The sequence below is a fragment of the Chiloscyllium plagiosum genome, chromosome 4, assembly GCF_004010195.1.
Source record: "Chiloscyllium plagiosum isolate BGI_BamShark_2017 chromosome 4, ASM401019v2, whole genome shotgun sequence".
Classification (NCBI taxonomy): domain Eukaryota; kingdom Metazoa; phylum Chordata; class Chondrichthyes; order Orectolobiformes; family Hemiscylliidae; genus Chiloscyllium; species Chiloscyllium plagiosum.
The window spans coordinates 17,865,617-17,880,485 of NC_057713.1; the positions used below are offsets into that span (position 1 = coordinate 17,865,617).

The 14,869-nt window shown below is 41.0% G+C and overlaps 1 protein-coding gene across 1 annotated transcript in view; it reads left to right on the forward strand.

Annotated features, from left to right (window-relative positions):
- Positions 1–14,609, forward strand: part of lama1 (laminin, alpha 1) — a 290,652-nt gene extending 276,043 nt beyond the window's left edge. The window contains exons 60-62 of the mRNA XM_043687534.1: positions 2,025–2,158; positions 10,438–10,660; positions 14,118–14,609. Coding sequence (XP_043543469.1) covers positions 2,025–2,158; positions 10,438–10,660; positions 14,118–14,278 — 518 coding nt within the window. The 3' untranslated portion in view covers positions 14,279–14,609. The remainder of the gene's footprint in view (positions 1–2,024; positions 2,159–10,437; positions 10,661–14,117) is intronic.
- Positions 14,610–14,869: the final 260 nt, after the last annotated feature.

The window sequence follows — 14,869 nt, forward strand, 5'->3', positions numbered from 1 at the left end:
GTTTATCACTACTCTTTGTTTCCTATCAGCCAACCAACTTTCAATCCAAGTTAGTACTTTGCCCCCAATACCATGCGCCCTAATTTTGCTCACTAAACTCCTATGTGGGACTTTATCAAAAGCTTTCTGAAAGTCCAGGTACACTACATCCACTGGATCTCCCTCGTCCATCTTCAGAGTTACATCCTCAAAACATTCCAACTCTACTACAATTGAACTCAATGTGGATCAGAGAGTAAATTCTCCATTAGCTGAAGTCATAGCTAATGAAAAGAAAGATGAGTGTTTCTGTTGAAAGTCAACATTCACAGCTTCAGCACATAACATTGGGCTCAGTGTTAAGGCCAACTATTCATCCCTCAGTAACCTCTCTGTCAGAGTGGGGCTGTTAGCAGCAAATGGCACAATGTTCATTATTCCTCAGACTATGGAGCAATTCATGCCATTTTGCAACAAGATGTTCCAGATTTCCATTCTTGGGCTGATAAATGACAAGGTTACAGCATTAAATGAATCCAGAGACTGGGCCTCCACTGCCCTCTGGGGCAGAGCATTCCACAAGCCACCACTCTCTGGGTGACGAAGATTCTCCTCATCTCTGTCCTAAATGGTCTACCCCATATTTTTAAGCTGTGTCAAGTGATGATCACCTCCAACAAGAGAGAGGCTGATCTCCTCCCTATGACATTCAGCACCATCACTGGATCCAAGACCATTGACCAGAAACTCAACTGGATCAACACGTTAAGTGCTATGTGAGCATCTCAACGGCTGGGTTTTCTGGGCACATGTTGGGTAAGAAACAAAGTTTTTGAGAGAAAGTACAGTGTATACAAATGTTAAACAAATGGCAAAATGTTTGGCAGATAGACTGTGATGTGGGAAAATGTGGATTTGTCCACTTTGGCAGGAAGAGTAGAAGAGAAGTATACTATTCAACAGGGGGGAGTTTCCATAACTCTGAAGGGGGCAGGGGGAGCTATGGGATTCTGGCACATGAATCACAAAAGATTCGTATGGAGTTATAACAAATGATTAGGAAGGCAAATGCAATGTTGCTGTTTATGGCAATGGGGATGGAATGTTTTATTGCACTGTATAGGATGTTGGTGAGACCACATCTGGAGTTTCTGTGTATGGCTTGACAAAGGAAATAATTAGGAAAACTTCACTGAATTCATTCCTGGGAGAAAAGGCTCATCTTATGAACAAAGGGTGAACAAGTTAATCCTTTACCCATTGGAGTTGAGAAACTGATGAGGTGATCTTATTGAAATATGTAAAGGTTTTGAGGAGACTGGTGAAGGTGGAGAATGCTTCCTTTTGTGGGAAATAGAAATAGGGGATGCAGTTTAAGAGTAAGATTAATAAGGATAATTAAGATGCAGAAGAGAATGAATTTATTCTGTTGCAAGTTGTTTTGTCCATGAAATTCTCTTCCCCAGTAAATATTGGAGGCTGAATCTTTAAATTTGTTTCATTTACGACAGACGGGGGAGTCCAGGGTTATAAGGAGCAGACAGGACAATGGAGCTGAGCCCACACCCAGATCAGTCATGATCTTATTGAATTGTGGAGCACAGTCGAAGGGCCAAACAGCCTACCCCCTGTCCTATGTTCCCAAGAGCACTTTGTACAGCAATTCAGTCAGTCCCTCGCTGTTTTCCTGGGTAGCCCAGCAAACTCATTCCCCTCAAGTACCCATCCAGGATCAACTGCCTCACCGTACCTGATGCTCCAGCAACTGCCTGCCCCAAGGGGTTTATAGAGTCATCACTGCACACAGGGAGGCCATTTGGCCCACTGGACTCATGTTGACTCTCTTCAGAGCAATTCAGTCTGAGTAGGATCTGTAGAATATCCTTCCATCTGGGCGACTCCCCGTTGTTAGACACGAAATTGGACTGTTTGTGTGAAAATGAGAACATTTCTTACTAAAAACTTTCTTCTTGTTGCAGGATAAAATCTCTCCGTTGAAGAGCCTGAATGTGAATGAAACCTGTTTTTTTCTGTTTTACTTGCAGTGAAAGAAGGTTACAAAGTGAGGTCAGATGTAATTGTTACATTTGAGTTCCGCAGTACGACCCGAAACGCGGTACTGCTTGGCATCAGCAGTGCTAAGGTGGATGCAATTGGACTGGAGATTGTAAATGGCAAGGTGAGAGGGAATACATGCTTTCCTGATCTTGTTTAATCCAATAGGCTGTGTAAACCATGTAGGCAACTGAGATCTGTGGCTATTACATTCAGATAGTCAAATGGCAAATTGGAAATGTTTGGCACTAAAACCTGCTGGATCCGTGGCTAAATGTTTCTTGTGCTCATGTAGGACTTCCATACATAATAAACTAGCAGAAGCTGTACAAATACAGCCAGTATTAATTACAATTATGTCCACCAAAATGAAGAAGCATCTACCATCAAATCAAACTATATTTCCAGTGTCTGTTAGTGGCCTTATTAACCAATGGTCATGTCTTAAATTCATTGATAAATTGGGAAGCTCCCAGAATGGCAGCCAATCGATGACATTACGGAGCAATCATTAGAGAGAGAGTCTAGAGGTTGGCTATGAGTCTGCCTCCTGAAATTCGAAGTGGTGTATGTAGGGGTTAAAAGAAGTGATTACCTAGCCTAGGACTTCCATGCTAAAGGGGTGACTAGGGTGCATTTGATAAAGGTCTTCAGAAAATTTTCAAGATTACAAAATTAAATCCTTTTCTCAAGCAAGGCTTCGAGAGCCAGAAGACACTGCTCAAAGGGAATGGTGTCAGATGGAAAATAAGAAACTTTGGACAGCATTTGCCAACAGAGAAGAAATCTACTACAACTGAAGTTATACATAGATCAGAGAGAAAACTCTCCACTGGTTCAAGTCATAGCTAATGCAAAGAAAGATTCAGAAAAGATTTATCAGGATGTTGCTGGGAATGGAGGGTTTGAGTTATAAAAATAAGCTGGGACTTCTATTGGAGTGGAGGAGGTTGATGGGTTAACATATAGAGGTTTATAGAATCATGAGAGGCATGGATAAGGTGAATAGCAAAGACTTGGAGATGCCGGTGTTGGACTGGGGTGGACAAAGTTAAAAATCACACGACACCAGGTTATAGTCCAGCAGGTTTAATTGGAAACACCAGCTTGCGGAACGCTGCTCCTTCATCAGGTGGTTGTGAAGCCTGACCATAAAACACAGAATTTATAGCAAGAGATTACAGTCTCATGGAAGTAAAACAATATATTTAACAAACCTAGATTGCTGTTAAATATATCATTTTACTTGCATGACACTGCAATCTTTTGCTATAAATCCTGCTGGATTGCTAGGACAAATGTTCGGCACAACATCGTGGGCCGAAGGGCCTGTTCTGTGCTGTATTGTTCTATGTTCTATGTTCTAAATCCTGTGTGTTATAATCCTGCTCCACAGCGACCCGATGAAGGAGCAGTGCTCTGAAAGCTAGTGATTCCAAATAAACCTGTTGGACTGTAACCTGGTGTTGTGTGATTTTTAACTCTGAATAGCAAAGATTCAAAACTAAGGTCCTTATTTTTTAAGGTGAGAGAAGAAAGATTTCGAAAGGACACAACAGGCAACTTTTTTTACACAGTATAATTAGTGTGTACGATGAACTGCTACAGGAAGTGGTGGATGCAGGTAAAGTTACAATGTTTGAAAGACTTTTGAATAAGTACATGAATGGGAAAGGTGTAGAGGGATATGTGCGAAACACAGGCAGGTGGGACAAGTTTAGTTTGGGAACATGGTCAGTGTGGAATATTTGGACCGAAGGGTCTGTTTCCATTGCTGTATGGTTCTGATTCTTTTAGTAGTTTGATCAGTTTCATTTGGGAAAAGCTTCTTTCATCTAACATAACTTTCGGCACAATCAACAGAATTGGATGCAATGCAGACGTTAAGGTTAAACATCTTGGAATCTTAAATCGTAATTATAATAAAGCAGATTATTTGGAGTTGAGAGAAAGTTTTAAAGAGAACGTGTCAAAGCTGCATCAATTTCAATTACAGTATTATGTCAGATTGATTAATATTACTGTTTGGAGAGTGAAATTTATTGAATTGCTTATAGTTTCTGAAATAAACTTAATTCCTTTAGTGTATATGCAGTAAACTGAATTGAGTCTGGAAGCACTGAACTTGAATTAAAGCACTCATTAAGGCTAAACAATAACACATACATTACGTAAAGAAAGAAATTCAATTGGAAACTGTCTTATGATATTTGTGTGCAATTATCTTGTACCATCTGGAAGATTTGTTCCTTTGGTTTTCCTGAGGGAGACTCATCAGTCTTCATGTGTTTTCTGCAATTCTTACACACACAAAACTTTACCAACATAAAACTGAAAGAACTGGGGATGCTGGAAATAGGAAACGGAGACAAGGACAGAAATTGCTGGAGAAACTCAGCAGGTCTGGCAGCAGGTTCTGAAGAAGGGTCACTGGACTCGAAACGTTAACTCTGATTTCTCTCCCTCGATGCTGCCAGACCTGTTTGGTTTTTTCCAGCGGTCTGTGTTTCTGTTTCTGATTTACCACCTCGAACCGTGTTGTGCTTCTTCTACAACATCCCTGGAATTGTTACTGGGTCTTTGACAGATTCAGTTTGTAGATGGCACCAAAGTAGGTAGTATAGAGGACAGTAAAGGCGATTATCTCCGAGTACAATGGGACCTTGGTCAGATACACCAATGGGCCGAGGAGTAGCAGATGTAGTTTAATTTAGATAAATGTGAGGTGTTACATTTTGTCCAGGCAAACCAGGGCAGGACTTATGCAGTTAATGATGGGACCCTGGGGATTGTTGCCATACAAAGAGACCTAGGGGTCCAGCATAGTTCTTTGAAAGTGGAGTCACAGGTAGACAGGGTGGTGAAGAAGCCATTTGGCACGCTTGCCTTCATTGATCAGAACATTGAGTATAGGAGTTGCAATGTCATTTTACAACTGTACGGGACGTTGGTGAGGCCACTTTTCGAATACTGTGTACAATCCTGGTCGCCCTTCTATAGGAAGGATGTTGTTAGACTTGAGAAGGTACAGAAGAGACTTACGAGGATCTTGCCAGGACTGCAAGGTATGAGTTATAGCAAGAGGCTGAATAGGCTGGGGCTTTTTCTCCTGGATTGTTGGAGGCTGAGGGGTGATCTTTATAGAGGTTTATAAAATCATGTGCTGTATGTATAGAGTGAAGAGCCATGGTCTTTATCCCAGGGTGAGGGAGTCCAAAACAGGAGGGCATAGGTTTAAGGTGAGAGGGGTAAGATTTAGAAAGGACATGAGGGGCAACGTTTTTGTGCAGCAGGTAGTGCGTGTATGGATCGAGCTACCAGATGAAGTGGTGGGGGCGGGTACAATTACAACATTTAAAAAGCATCTGGATACATACATGAATAGGAAGGGTTTAGAGGAATATGGCCAACTGCTGGCAAATGGGGCGAGATCAGATTGGGTTGTCTGGTCGGCATGGACGGGTTGGACCAAAGCATCCATTTCCTTGTTGTATGACTGTATGTCTCTAAAGGTGAGTTCTTTCTGTTGAGGGTCAATGTTCACATCTTCAGCACGTGAGACAGGGCTTGGTGTTCGGGCCAACTATTCATCCCTCAGTAACCTCTCCATCAGAGTGGGGCTGTTAGCAGCAAATGGCACAATTTGGAGCAATTCATGCCCTTATGCAACGGGATGTTACTGATTTTCATTCTTGGGTTGATAAATGACAAGTAACATTCATGTCACACAATTGCCAGGTGATGATCTCCTCCCTATGACCCTCAGTAGCATTACCGTCACTGGATCCCCAGTGAAAGAGCTTTGGACAGTGTTTCCCAGAGGGACATTGTGTAGAATATTATAGGGGTTTTTAAGTTCGACCAAAACTCCTCCAAATTATATTTGTGAACATACGTCTCACGTGCTAAATTTAAATTTTTTGTCCACAAAAGGACATGCAGAATTGCAATGCAATATTCTCTCCATATTCTAAAGCCATTTTTGCATACATTGATAGCTTATTTTTATACATCCAAAATCTATTCCCTGTTCACACCTTCAATTACCTCTGGATTTAATAAAACTCGAAATCCACGGACTGTCATACTCACTGGATTGAAAACGGCTAAGTATGGATTTTGGTGAGTTTCGTGGAGGCGTTTCTCTCAATGGACCTGAGAATATTTCCTCATGGTGTTTTCCACAGTTCACCTCATTAACTATCTACCATGCCTCACACACACTATCCTCCGCTCAGTAATAGCAGAAGCACTTGGCACTGCCGGGACTTTCCAGGATTCCCAGTGTCAGCCATTTTAGTGCTGGCAGCCCAGAGTTGCCATTCATCAGACACCTGGTAGGAGGGGAACAAAAACAAACACTTATGCAGTAACACAGTTGATAGATACTTCACTGCAAACATAAGTGCACATTTGTAAATGTTTTGCTATTTAAGAAGCAAGCTATACACTTGCCTGTCCAGGAACCGAGGTAATGCCCTGGGGTGCTGGGTTCAAATCCTATCGTGACTGAATATGGAATTAAGATCTAATGATAACCTTGAAACCATAGTTGATTGCTTTTAGTCATGGGAAGCAGGTAACTCTCAGAAAATTGTCCTTCAAAGAACCTATAGTTTAACTAACTAGAGATCAATTGTTATTGGGACATCTGCCCAAACTCCTGCCACCATTCCAATATAAATGCCTCTTTTGTTACATAAAGGTGATACATCGAGGTAGTGAGAAGGTGAGTTTCTGAGTTGGGATACTAGAATATTGATGGCTCTTCTCATTCTGTAGCTTCCTTCAATGAAAGGGCTGACCACACATCTTGGTAATTCCCAGCTCCAGGTGAAGCTTGTTTTGACCGTTGTGGTTTCCCATTGTTTCAGGTGGGAGAGATTGGCTCAATTCTCAATGCAAATAATAAGCCTCTTTCAACCCAACCTCTCCATCTCAGAGGAGGCAAGAGAATTTGGGAAGGAGGGGACAGGGGTCACCAGTTTTACACTGTCTGGAATCTAATTCTTTCCCACTGGATTATCACGGTGTATTGAGCTTATGTGTAGACTGAAGATTCCTGACTGCTTGAGACCAGGATCAGTTGTAGAATAGAGAGACAGTGACCATGACCTGTAATGTACATTCGGAAGACAGGTCATTTTGTTTAGCCTTCCAAGCTAATATTTGTGAAAATCTACCCTCACAATATAGGCTTATCAAAATAAAATAGAATCTGGGCATATTATTTATTTAACGTATATCTATTGTATGATTTTGCGTTTATACTTTGGTGTTTACTATGCTGGTTAGGCCCCTCCTTTTGTAATAAAGGGTGACTTTTAAAGGCCTTGAAATGTGAGCTATAATCATGGAGGTGACTTTGGAGCAGAAACAAGAGATCAAAAGACATTTGATAGGTACATGAATAAGAAAGTTTAAGAGGGATATGGGCCAAACTCAGACAAGTGGGACTGGATTAGTTTGGGAAACTTGGTCGGCATGACCCAATGACTGTATATGCTTCTGGCCAGATGTTCAGTACAGAGAATACCTCTGTCATGTCCCTCATGAAAGTACATTGGGAGCTCAAAAGAAATGGTGGAATTGGAAATCATGGAAAATGACTTTTTGAGGATTGAAAAGTTGCTTTCCAACTAGCACTTGACCTTTGTGGGATATTTTCCCATTTTGCTGCTTCTTTAGTGCCAAGTCTTAATCTGTTTTAAATAATATCATACTCAGCCTAGATATAATGTAAACATTGTCCTTTTAATCCCTATTTAAGACTGTGTTTTGTTTATCAAAAACATGTATTTAATGTCTACACAGACATTTTGATTTCTTTCCATATTATGTGCCTAGTCTAATGTTTAACCATGTGGAAGTATTTAAAAATTCAGTTCAGTTACACAGGCTTTTTCCCAAAGAATTAAATTCATCTTATTTCCTTTACTTAACTCTTTCTTTCCTCCTTTATTCTGTTAAAAGAGAAATCAACATTTCAGAAGTAAATGTGATGTGTTGTGATTGGGGTGACTCCTACATTGCTTCCCCCTCACCAACACCATCTACCCAAAGGCATTCCTGTTGGAGTGTGTGATTACAGAGGGGTGATATGCTCCAAACTTCAACAAGGTTTGCTTTCTCGCCAGTTTCTGGAGATAAATGTAAGCAACTTTGGTTCATTCATTGATTGCTAATCCCTCCATTTTGGATGAAGAGAGCAACTCACCACAGCACATTTTGATACTGAATACAAGCTTGGGAATGTGATGAGCAGGGGAATTTGCTGCAGTGATAGAGTAGACATTCCATAAAAAGTAGTGGTCAAAGAGAGGAAGCCAGAGAACAGGACGTGAGAGCCAAAGCCTAGAAACATTGAGGTGAGTAATTAATCACTAAGTTTCTGTTTCCCTCAATAAATGGGGCAGTAGGTTAAGCTGGTACTGGCGATATAATTGCCAGCAAGACATGTTAGATATTAGCAGGATTTATCAGTATTGGTAGGGTTTACTAATAGCAGTAAAGATTGTTAGTATTGGTAGAGTTTATTATATGGTTACGGTTAAGGTTATAGTGGCATAGTTAAATAATAAAATAATTAATGGAAGAGTTGCTTCAACTTCTAAACTACACATCCTGTGCCGTGTGGAAAATCCAAAAGACTTTCCAGGAGAATCTGGCTATTGCTCTTTGACATCCAATGGCATTACCATCACTGACTGACTGCCCCACGATCAATATCCCGAGGATTAACATTGACCAGAAACTGAACTGGATTAGCTTTACAAATACTTTGGGCTCCAAGAGTAGTTAGAGGCTAGGGAATCCTACAGGGAGTAACTCACCTCCTGACTCCCCAAAGCCTGTCCAACATCTACAAGGCACAAGTCAGGGGTGTGATGGGATATTCTCCACTTGCCTGGATGGGTGCACTTCCAACAACACTAGAGAAGCTCGACACCATCCAGGACAAAGCAGCCCACTTGTTTGGCTCCACATCCACAAACATTCACTCCCTCCACCACCAACACTCAGTAGCAGCAGTATGTACCATCTGCAAGATGTACTGCAGAAATTCACCAAGGTTCCTTAGGCAGCAGTGACCATGGGTTCGGAAGCTATCAGCTAGAAGGACAAGGGCAGCAGATACACTGGAAAAACCACCAATTGCAAGTTTCTTTCCAAGCCACTCCCCATCCTGACTTGGAACAGTATCACCGTTCCTTCACTGACACTGGGTCAAACTCCTGGAATTCCCACCCCTAAGGGCATTGTGAGTCTCCCTACACCAAATGGGCTTCAGTGGTTCAAGAAAGCAGCTCCCCAACACCTTCTCAAGGGCAACTAGGAATGGACAATAAATAGTGCACCCAGTGAATCAATTAAAAAAAACTTGGGGGTTAACAGCTGAGATTATTGCAACACATCCACGGGTTTAAGAACTCCCTCAGAGTCAGCATGTTTAGCATTTTGTCACGCCTCTACTTAAGGGTAATCAGCCCCTTGTTCCAAATTACTTTGACCTCTTGAAAGAAAACAGTTACCTTCATAGATCTGCAACCAAAGTCCATCTGCCAGTATTTTAAACATCCAAATTTGAATAAAATGTTATACACATTTATCACACAAAGAAACTATGTTGAAATTGTATAAGACAGTTTTACCTAAACTGGAGTAATGTGTCCAGTTTTGGGTACCGTCGTTTAGAAAGAATTTTAAAAGCTTTAGAGAGAATTCAGAAAAGACTCATGAAAGTGTTTCCAAGAATAAAAAAAATCTTCAACTATGAAGATAAATTGGAGACAATCTTGGAGAAAATAAGGTTGTAAGGAGACTTAATTGAAGTCTCTAAAACCATCAGTGGTCGGGACAGAGTATTATGGAGGAATTGTTTCCACTCATGAAAGAGTCGGGAGGAGGAAGTCAAAGTAAGTGGGCAAAATAGGCAAAAGCAACATGTTTCGGGTCGAGTGATTTACAGTGTCTCTAGTTCTTTTGGTTTTTATGAGAGAAAGCTGCCCTGCCTGACAGGATGGTAGAGGCAGCTTCATTTGAATCATTCAGATGGGACTTCGAATGCTCTCTGTAAAAGAAGAACGTTTGGGTCACATGGACAGAAAGTGGAGTCCGGCAGTGAGTGAATTGATCATTCAGAGAGCTGGCACAAACACGACGGGCCAAGTGGTTTCCTGCACTGTCACAATTCTGTAATTCCATGCTTTTGTGTCCCATTGGAAACTAAGGGTTTACCCTGTTGAGAAACATGGGTAGCATTTTGCTGGATGAAGTGTGTTACTAATGTTGTGCTGCCTTGGTTATATCAGGTACATTTGGAAGAAGGCAGTTTCGTCCATCCTTGCTTGTTAGTATTTGGTATAGAGTATTCTTTTAATGATAAAGCTACTTTTCTTTCAGGTTCTGTTCCATGTAAATAATGGAGCTGGAAGAATTACAGCCAGATATGAACCCAAGGATTCAAACCAGCTGTGCAATGGGAAGTGGCATAAACTTCGAGCCAATAAGAGCAAGCATCGTATTACACTGACTGTGGATGGAGTTACTGTGCAAGCTGACAATCCTCATATTCAGTCAACTTCAGCAGACACTAATGATCCAATTTATGTAGGAGGCTATCCTGGTATGTATTGTTATTAGAGTTTAACTTCTGCGTCAATAGCAGAATAGAACTTAAAATTGGCACATTATCCCTTCACGCTGTCTAATTCTGTTTTCTGCTGTTTTAGATTAAATTTCCTACAGTGCAGAAACAGGCCCTTCGGCCCAAATAGTCCACACTGACCCTCTGAAGAGTAACCCACCCAGACCCATTCCCCATATTACCCTTGACTAATGCACCTAACTCTATGGACAATTGAGTATGACCAATTCACCTAACCTGCACATCTTTGGACTTTACTTTGCATCATCAATGTCAACATCAGAAAAATATTAGGAATGAAACTGCAAATTGAAGAGCTAGAGACAGATCACAATCCAATGTAATAAATAAGATGCACATTTAGCTTTTGGAGCAGTATACACCACGACAGACTAAACTAAAATTAATTGAGTCTGATTCCCAATGTGGTGTATCAAAGTTTTGTGTTGACTGCACTCTGTTTATGGGGCACTAGAGCAAAAGGGTAGCAGATAAGTAAAGCCCATTGCATTGTCATTTGCGTTTCTGGTGAGATTGGAGGCAGTTCCAGTTGGCTGGAGCCTCAATGGGAGTAGGCTTCACAACAGAATGATGCAAAAGTAAGCAGATGCTTTCCACATCTTTGGCTGATCCATAGCACCATGGCACCACCACTTCACCTTGTCTGGGTTTTCCAGGGTTGCACTCCAAAGTAAATATTAAAGGTATTAGAGAGAATTCAGAAAAGATCCATGAAAATGTTTCCAAGAATGAAGAACTTCAGCTATGAAGGTGGATTGAAGACAACTCGTGGAGAAAAGAAGGTTTCAAGGAGATTTGATAGAAGTCTCTAGAGGTCGGGACAGAAATTGGCAAAAGAAGCAAATTACGAATAGTAATTTTATTACTCTTTCCTTTTTAACTCTTTCCTTCCACTGCATTGTATTAACTCAGAGGTTTTATATGGTCACTTAGAAGTTAGTCATCATTAATCCAACTGCAGCCTTAAAGTGTAAATCTTGATTTGATTGTGCTTCCAACTAAATTTAATTCATCTGCAAAAAATATATTTAGTTAGCAAATCAAAACTGATATTTTCTTGGCTTTTGTCTAAGGTGTAAAAACCTGGTTAATTTCTTATCTAGGTTTCCCTCTCCCCCCTCATATCTAAGAGACAGTGCTGTAGCAACAAGATAATACATCATTACTGTGTGGAATATAAGCAGTAAATTATGACAGGCTCTTCAAATGTTGATTGGAAGTATAGGCCAGTAAGACTTCAATCTTCACCCAGTGTCTGGGAATGCATTTTATCCATCACTCAGTAATAATCAGCAGCAGCCCCTCTGGTTGATGCACACATTCCGAGCTCGAAGTCAATTGAGACACTTGTCCTACTGTGTGAGCAGAGTCAGCACCTATTTCTGATGCTCTTAAATTCTCTACCTAAATCAGGCTCTTGGGAATTAATGATAGAACAATAGCAGACAACCAGGCCCGATCTCAGTAGTTTCAGGTGACAGTATTGATTGATGGACTCCACAGAAACAACTTCTGATTGATTTGTTATCGTGGATTCAGCCAACCTTGAGAGTTGAGTGTTGGGAATGAGTCCTGTCCAACTGAGAGGTTGTTCCTCAGATCATGCTGTGCACTGTATCTGTTTTTTTGCCTTACCACAGAGTGCCTGTTGTCTGACTCTCTGAAATTCCCCCAAACTCTTACTAATAAATCGAATATTGATCTTTTTCTTTCAGCTTTTCAGAATAGTTGGCCTGTACTGTGAATCTTATAGTATTATAGAGTAGAGAAAGGCCCTTCAGCCCATCAAGTCTGTACTGCCTAATAGCATGTGACTGCTGATGTCAATGCTACATTACCTTAGACATCGTTATCTCATTAACATACACTGTTTAGCAGGTAATAGGGAAGGCAAATGGAGTGTTGGTCTTTATTTCCAGGAGAATGGAATATACAAGTAAGGAAGTCTTGATACACCTATACAGGTCATTCTGCTACGATGTGATAGTTACGTTCCTCTGCAACCCTGCGCTATAGAGAATCGCACTGTACAAGAGCACTACTGAAAATCACTATACCCCTTCAGTAGAAAGTTTGCATTATCCAAATAGCGCCCACAATTTGTCAGTGGAGTTATAGCCAATTCGTGTTAACGAAATGTGCATTATAGCAGAACGACCTATACATGCCATTAGTCAGACCACAGCTGGAATACTGTGAACAGGTTTGGTCCCCATATCTAAGGAAAGATGTACTGACATTGGAGGCACTCTAGAGAAGGTTCTCTAGGCTGATGCCAGGTATGGAGGGATTTGCTATGAAGAGAAGCAGAGTAGGTTGGGCCTGTACTAATTGGAGTTTAAATGAATGTGAGACAATCTTATTGAAACAGAAAGAACTCTTAGGGGACCCGACAGGGTAAATGCAGAATGGCTGTTTCCCTCGTGGGAGAGTCTAGGACCTGAGGGCAGAATAAAGGGTTACCAATTTTAGGTAGAGATTACACAGAATTCCTTCTCTCAGAGGGTGGTAAATCTATAATTTTCTTTGCTGCAGAGATTGGGTCATAGAATCATGGCATACCTACACAGAGGCCATTCAGCCTATCGAATCGGCACCTACCCTCTGAAGACCGTCCCACTTATACCCTCCCAAAACGCCCCTTCCCCCACAACCAATTCCCATGCCCCTGCATGGGGATTTTAGCATGGCCAATCCACCTCACCTGCACATCTTTGGACTGTGGGAAGAAACTGGAACACCCAGAGGACACGGGAAGAATGTGTCAACTCTACACAGACAGTCGCCCGCCGCGTGAATTGAACAGGGTCCCTGGTACTGTGAGGCAGCAGTGCTAACCACCATCTGCCCTTAAAACTCTGTCCTGATGTAAAATCCAGGGAATTGAACTACAGTCATCACATGATATGAACTCGCAACCTTCTGATTTAGATCTGATCTCGAGTCATTATTTATATTCAAGGCTGAGCTAGATAGATTTTTTAATCCTCAAGGGAATCATGTGTTAAGGGAAAGCAGCAGGGAAGTGAAGTTGAGGATTTAGCATGTGAGCCATAACCTCATTGAATTGCAGAGCAGATTTGATGGGCTCAGTGGCCTACCTGTGTTCTGGTATGCCTGTTCAGTAAACTATACTCACGGGGAATGGGTCTCAAAGTTTCTTTGGTGCACGAATCGCATTCACAAACTAACCATCTAGCCAACTGAGCTAGCCAGCCCCTTTTCCAGATCTAGATTAATCAATATACAAAATGCAAGGTCAATCATTATTCAAGTATTGAGTTTATTTTTAAACTTTAATTACTTACAGTTGAATTTTACCTGATTCTCAAGTTAGAATTTGCCACCCATTGAATGTATTGTGAGTATTTCAGTTAACTCATGTTGATAGATGCATATTTGTCCTTTCACACAGCTAATGTGAAACAAAATTGCCTGACCCTTCAAGAGCCATTCCAGGGCTGCATAAGGAACCTCAAGCTGACAAAAAACCAACAGATCCAGGCCTTTGATTTCAGCAAAGCCTTTGACCTCCGAGGCGTCTTTCCTCATTCTTGCCCCGGCATCGAACAGTAGACTTCAGGAATGTCCTCCCAGCCGAGAGAATTTCATCAAAACAACTGCTCCAAACTCCTTTCACAATTGTATTAATTGCCCTTCTTTACTCAGGATAAAAATGCATTTTAAGACGATATATCACTTGTTTCTGACAGATGCTTAACTAAAAGCGTTTTGTACTATGCAACAAGTACCTCCATAAACAAAACCATTAACAACATCAGGATGGAATATTTTAATTTTTTTTAATGTTTACAATTGTTTTTTTCCCCGACAGTATTTCCTGAAATGTTAATCTGTGTTTGTTTTGAATATGTTATCATTTTGCAAATAAAGTGTAAACATGATTTGAAACACCGTGCAGCTTTTGAGTTACTATGTAATTGCACAAATTACAAAAACTTTAAGGACATTGTTCTCCTTGTTGCTAACCACATTTTCTTCAAAACCGCCTGCTTAATTCTAATGCTTTTCCATGAAACAATCCTGACATGACAATAAGTCCTTAATGCCTGTTATGAGATCGTTCAAGATGTGAATGACTGAATTAATCCATCGAGTCAAAAGAAGGTACAGATCGTTCTGCTATAACGTGTGTTTCATTAATGC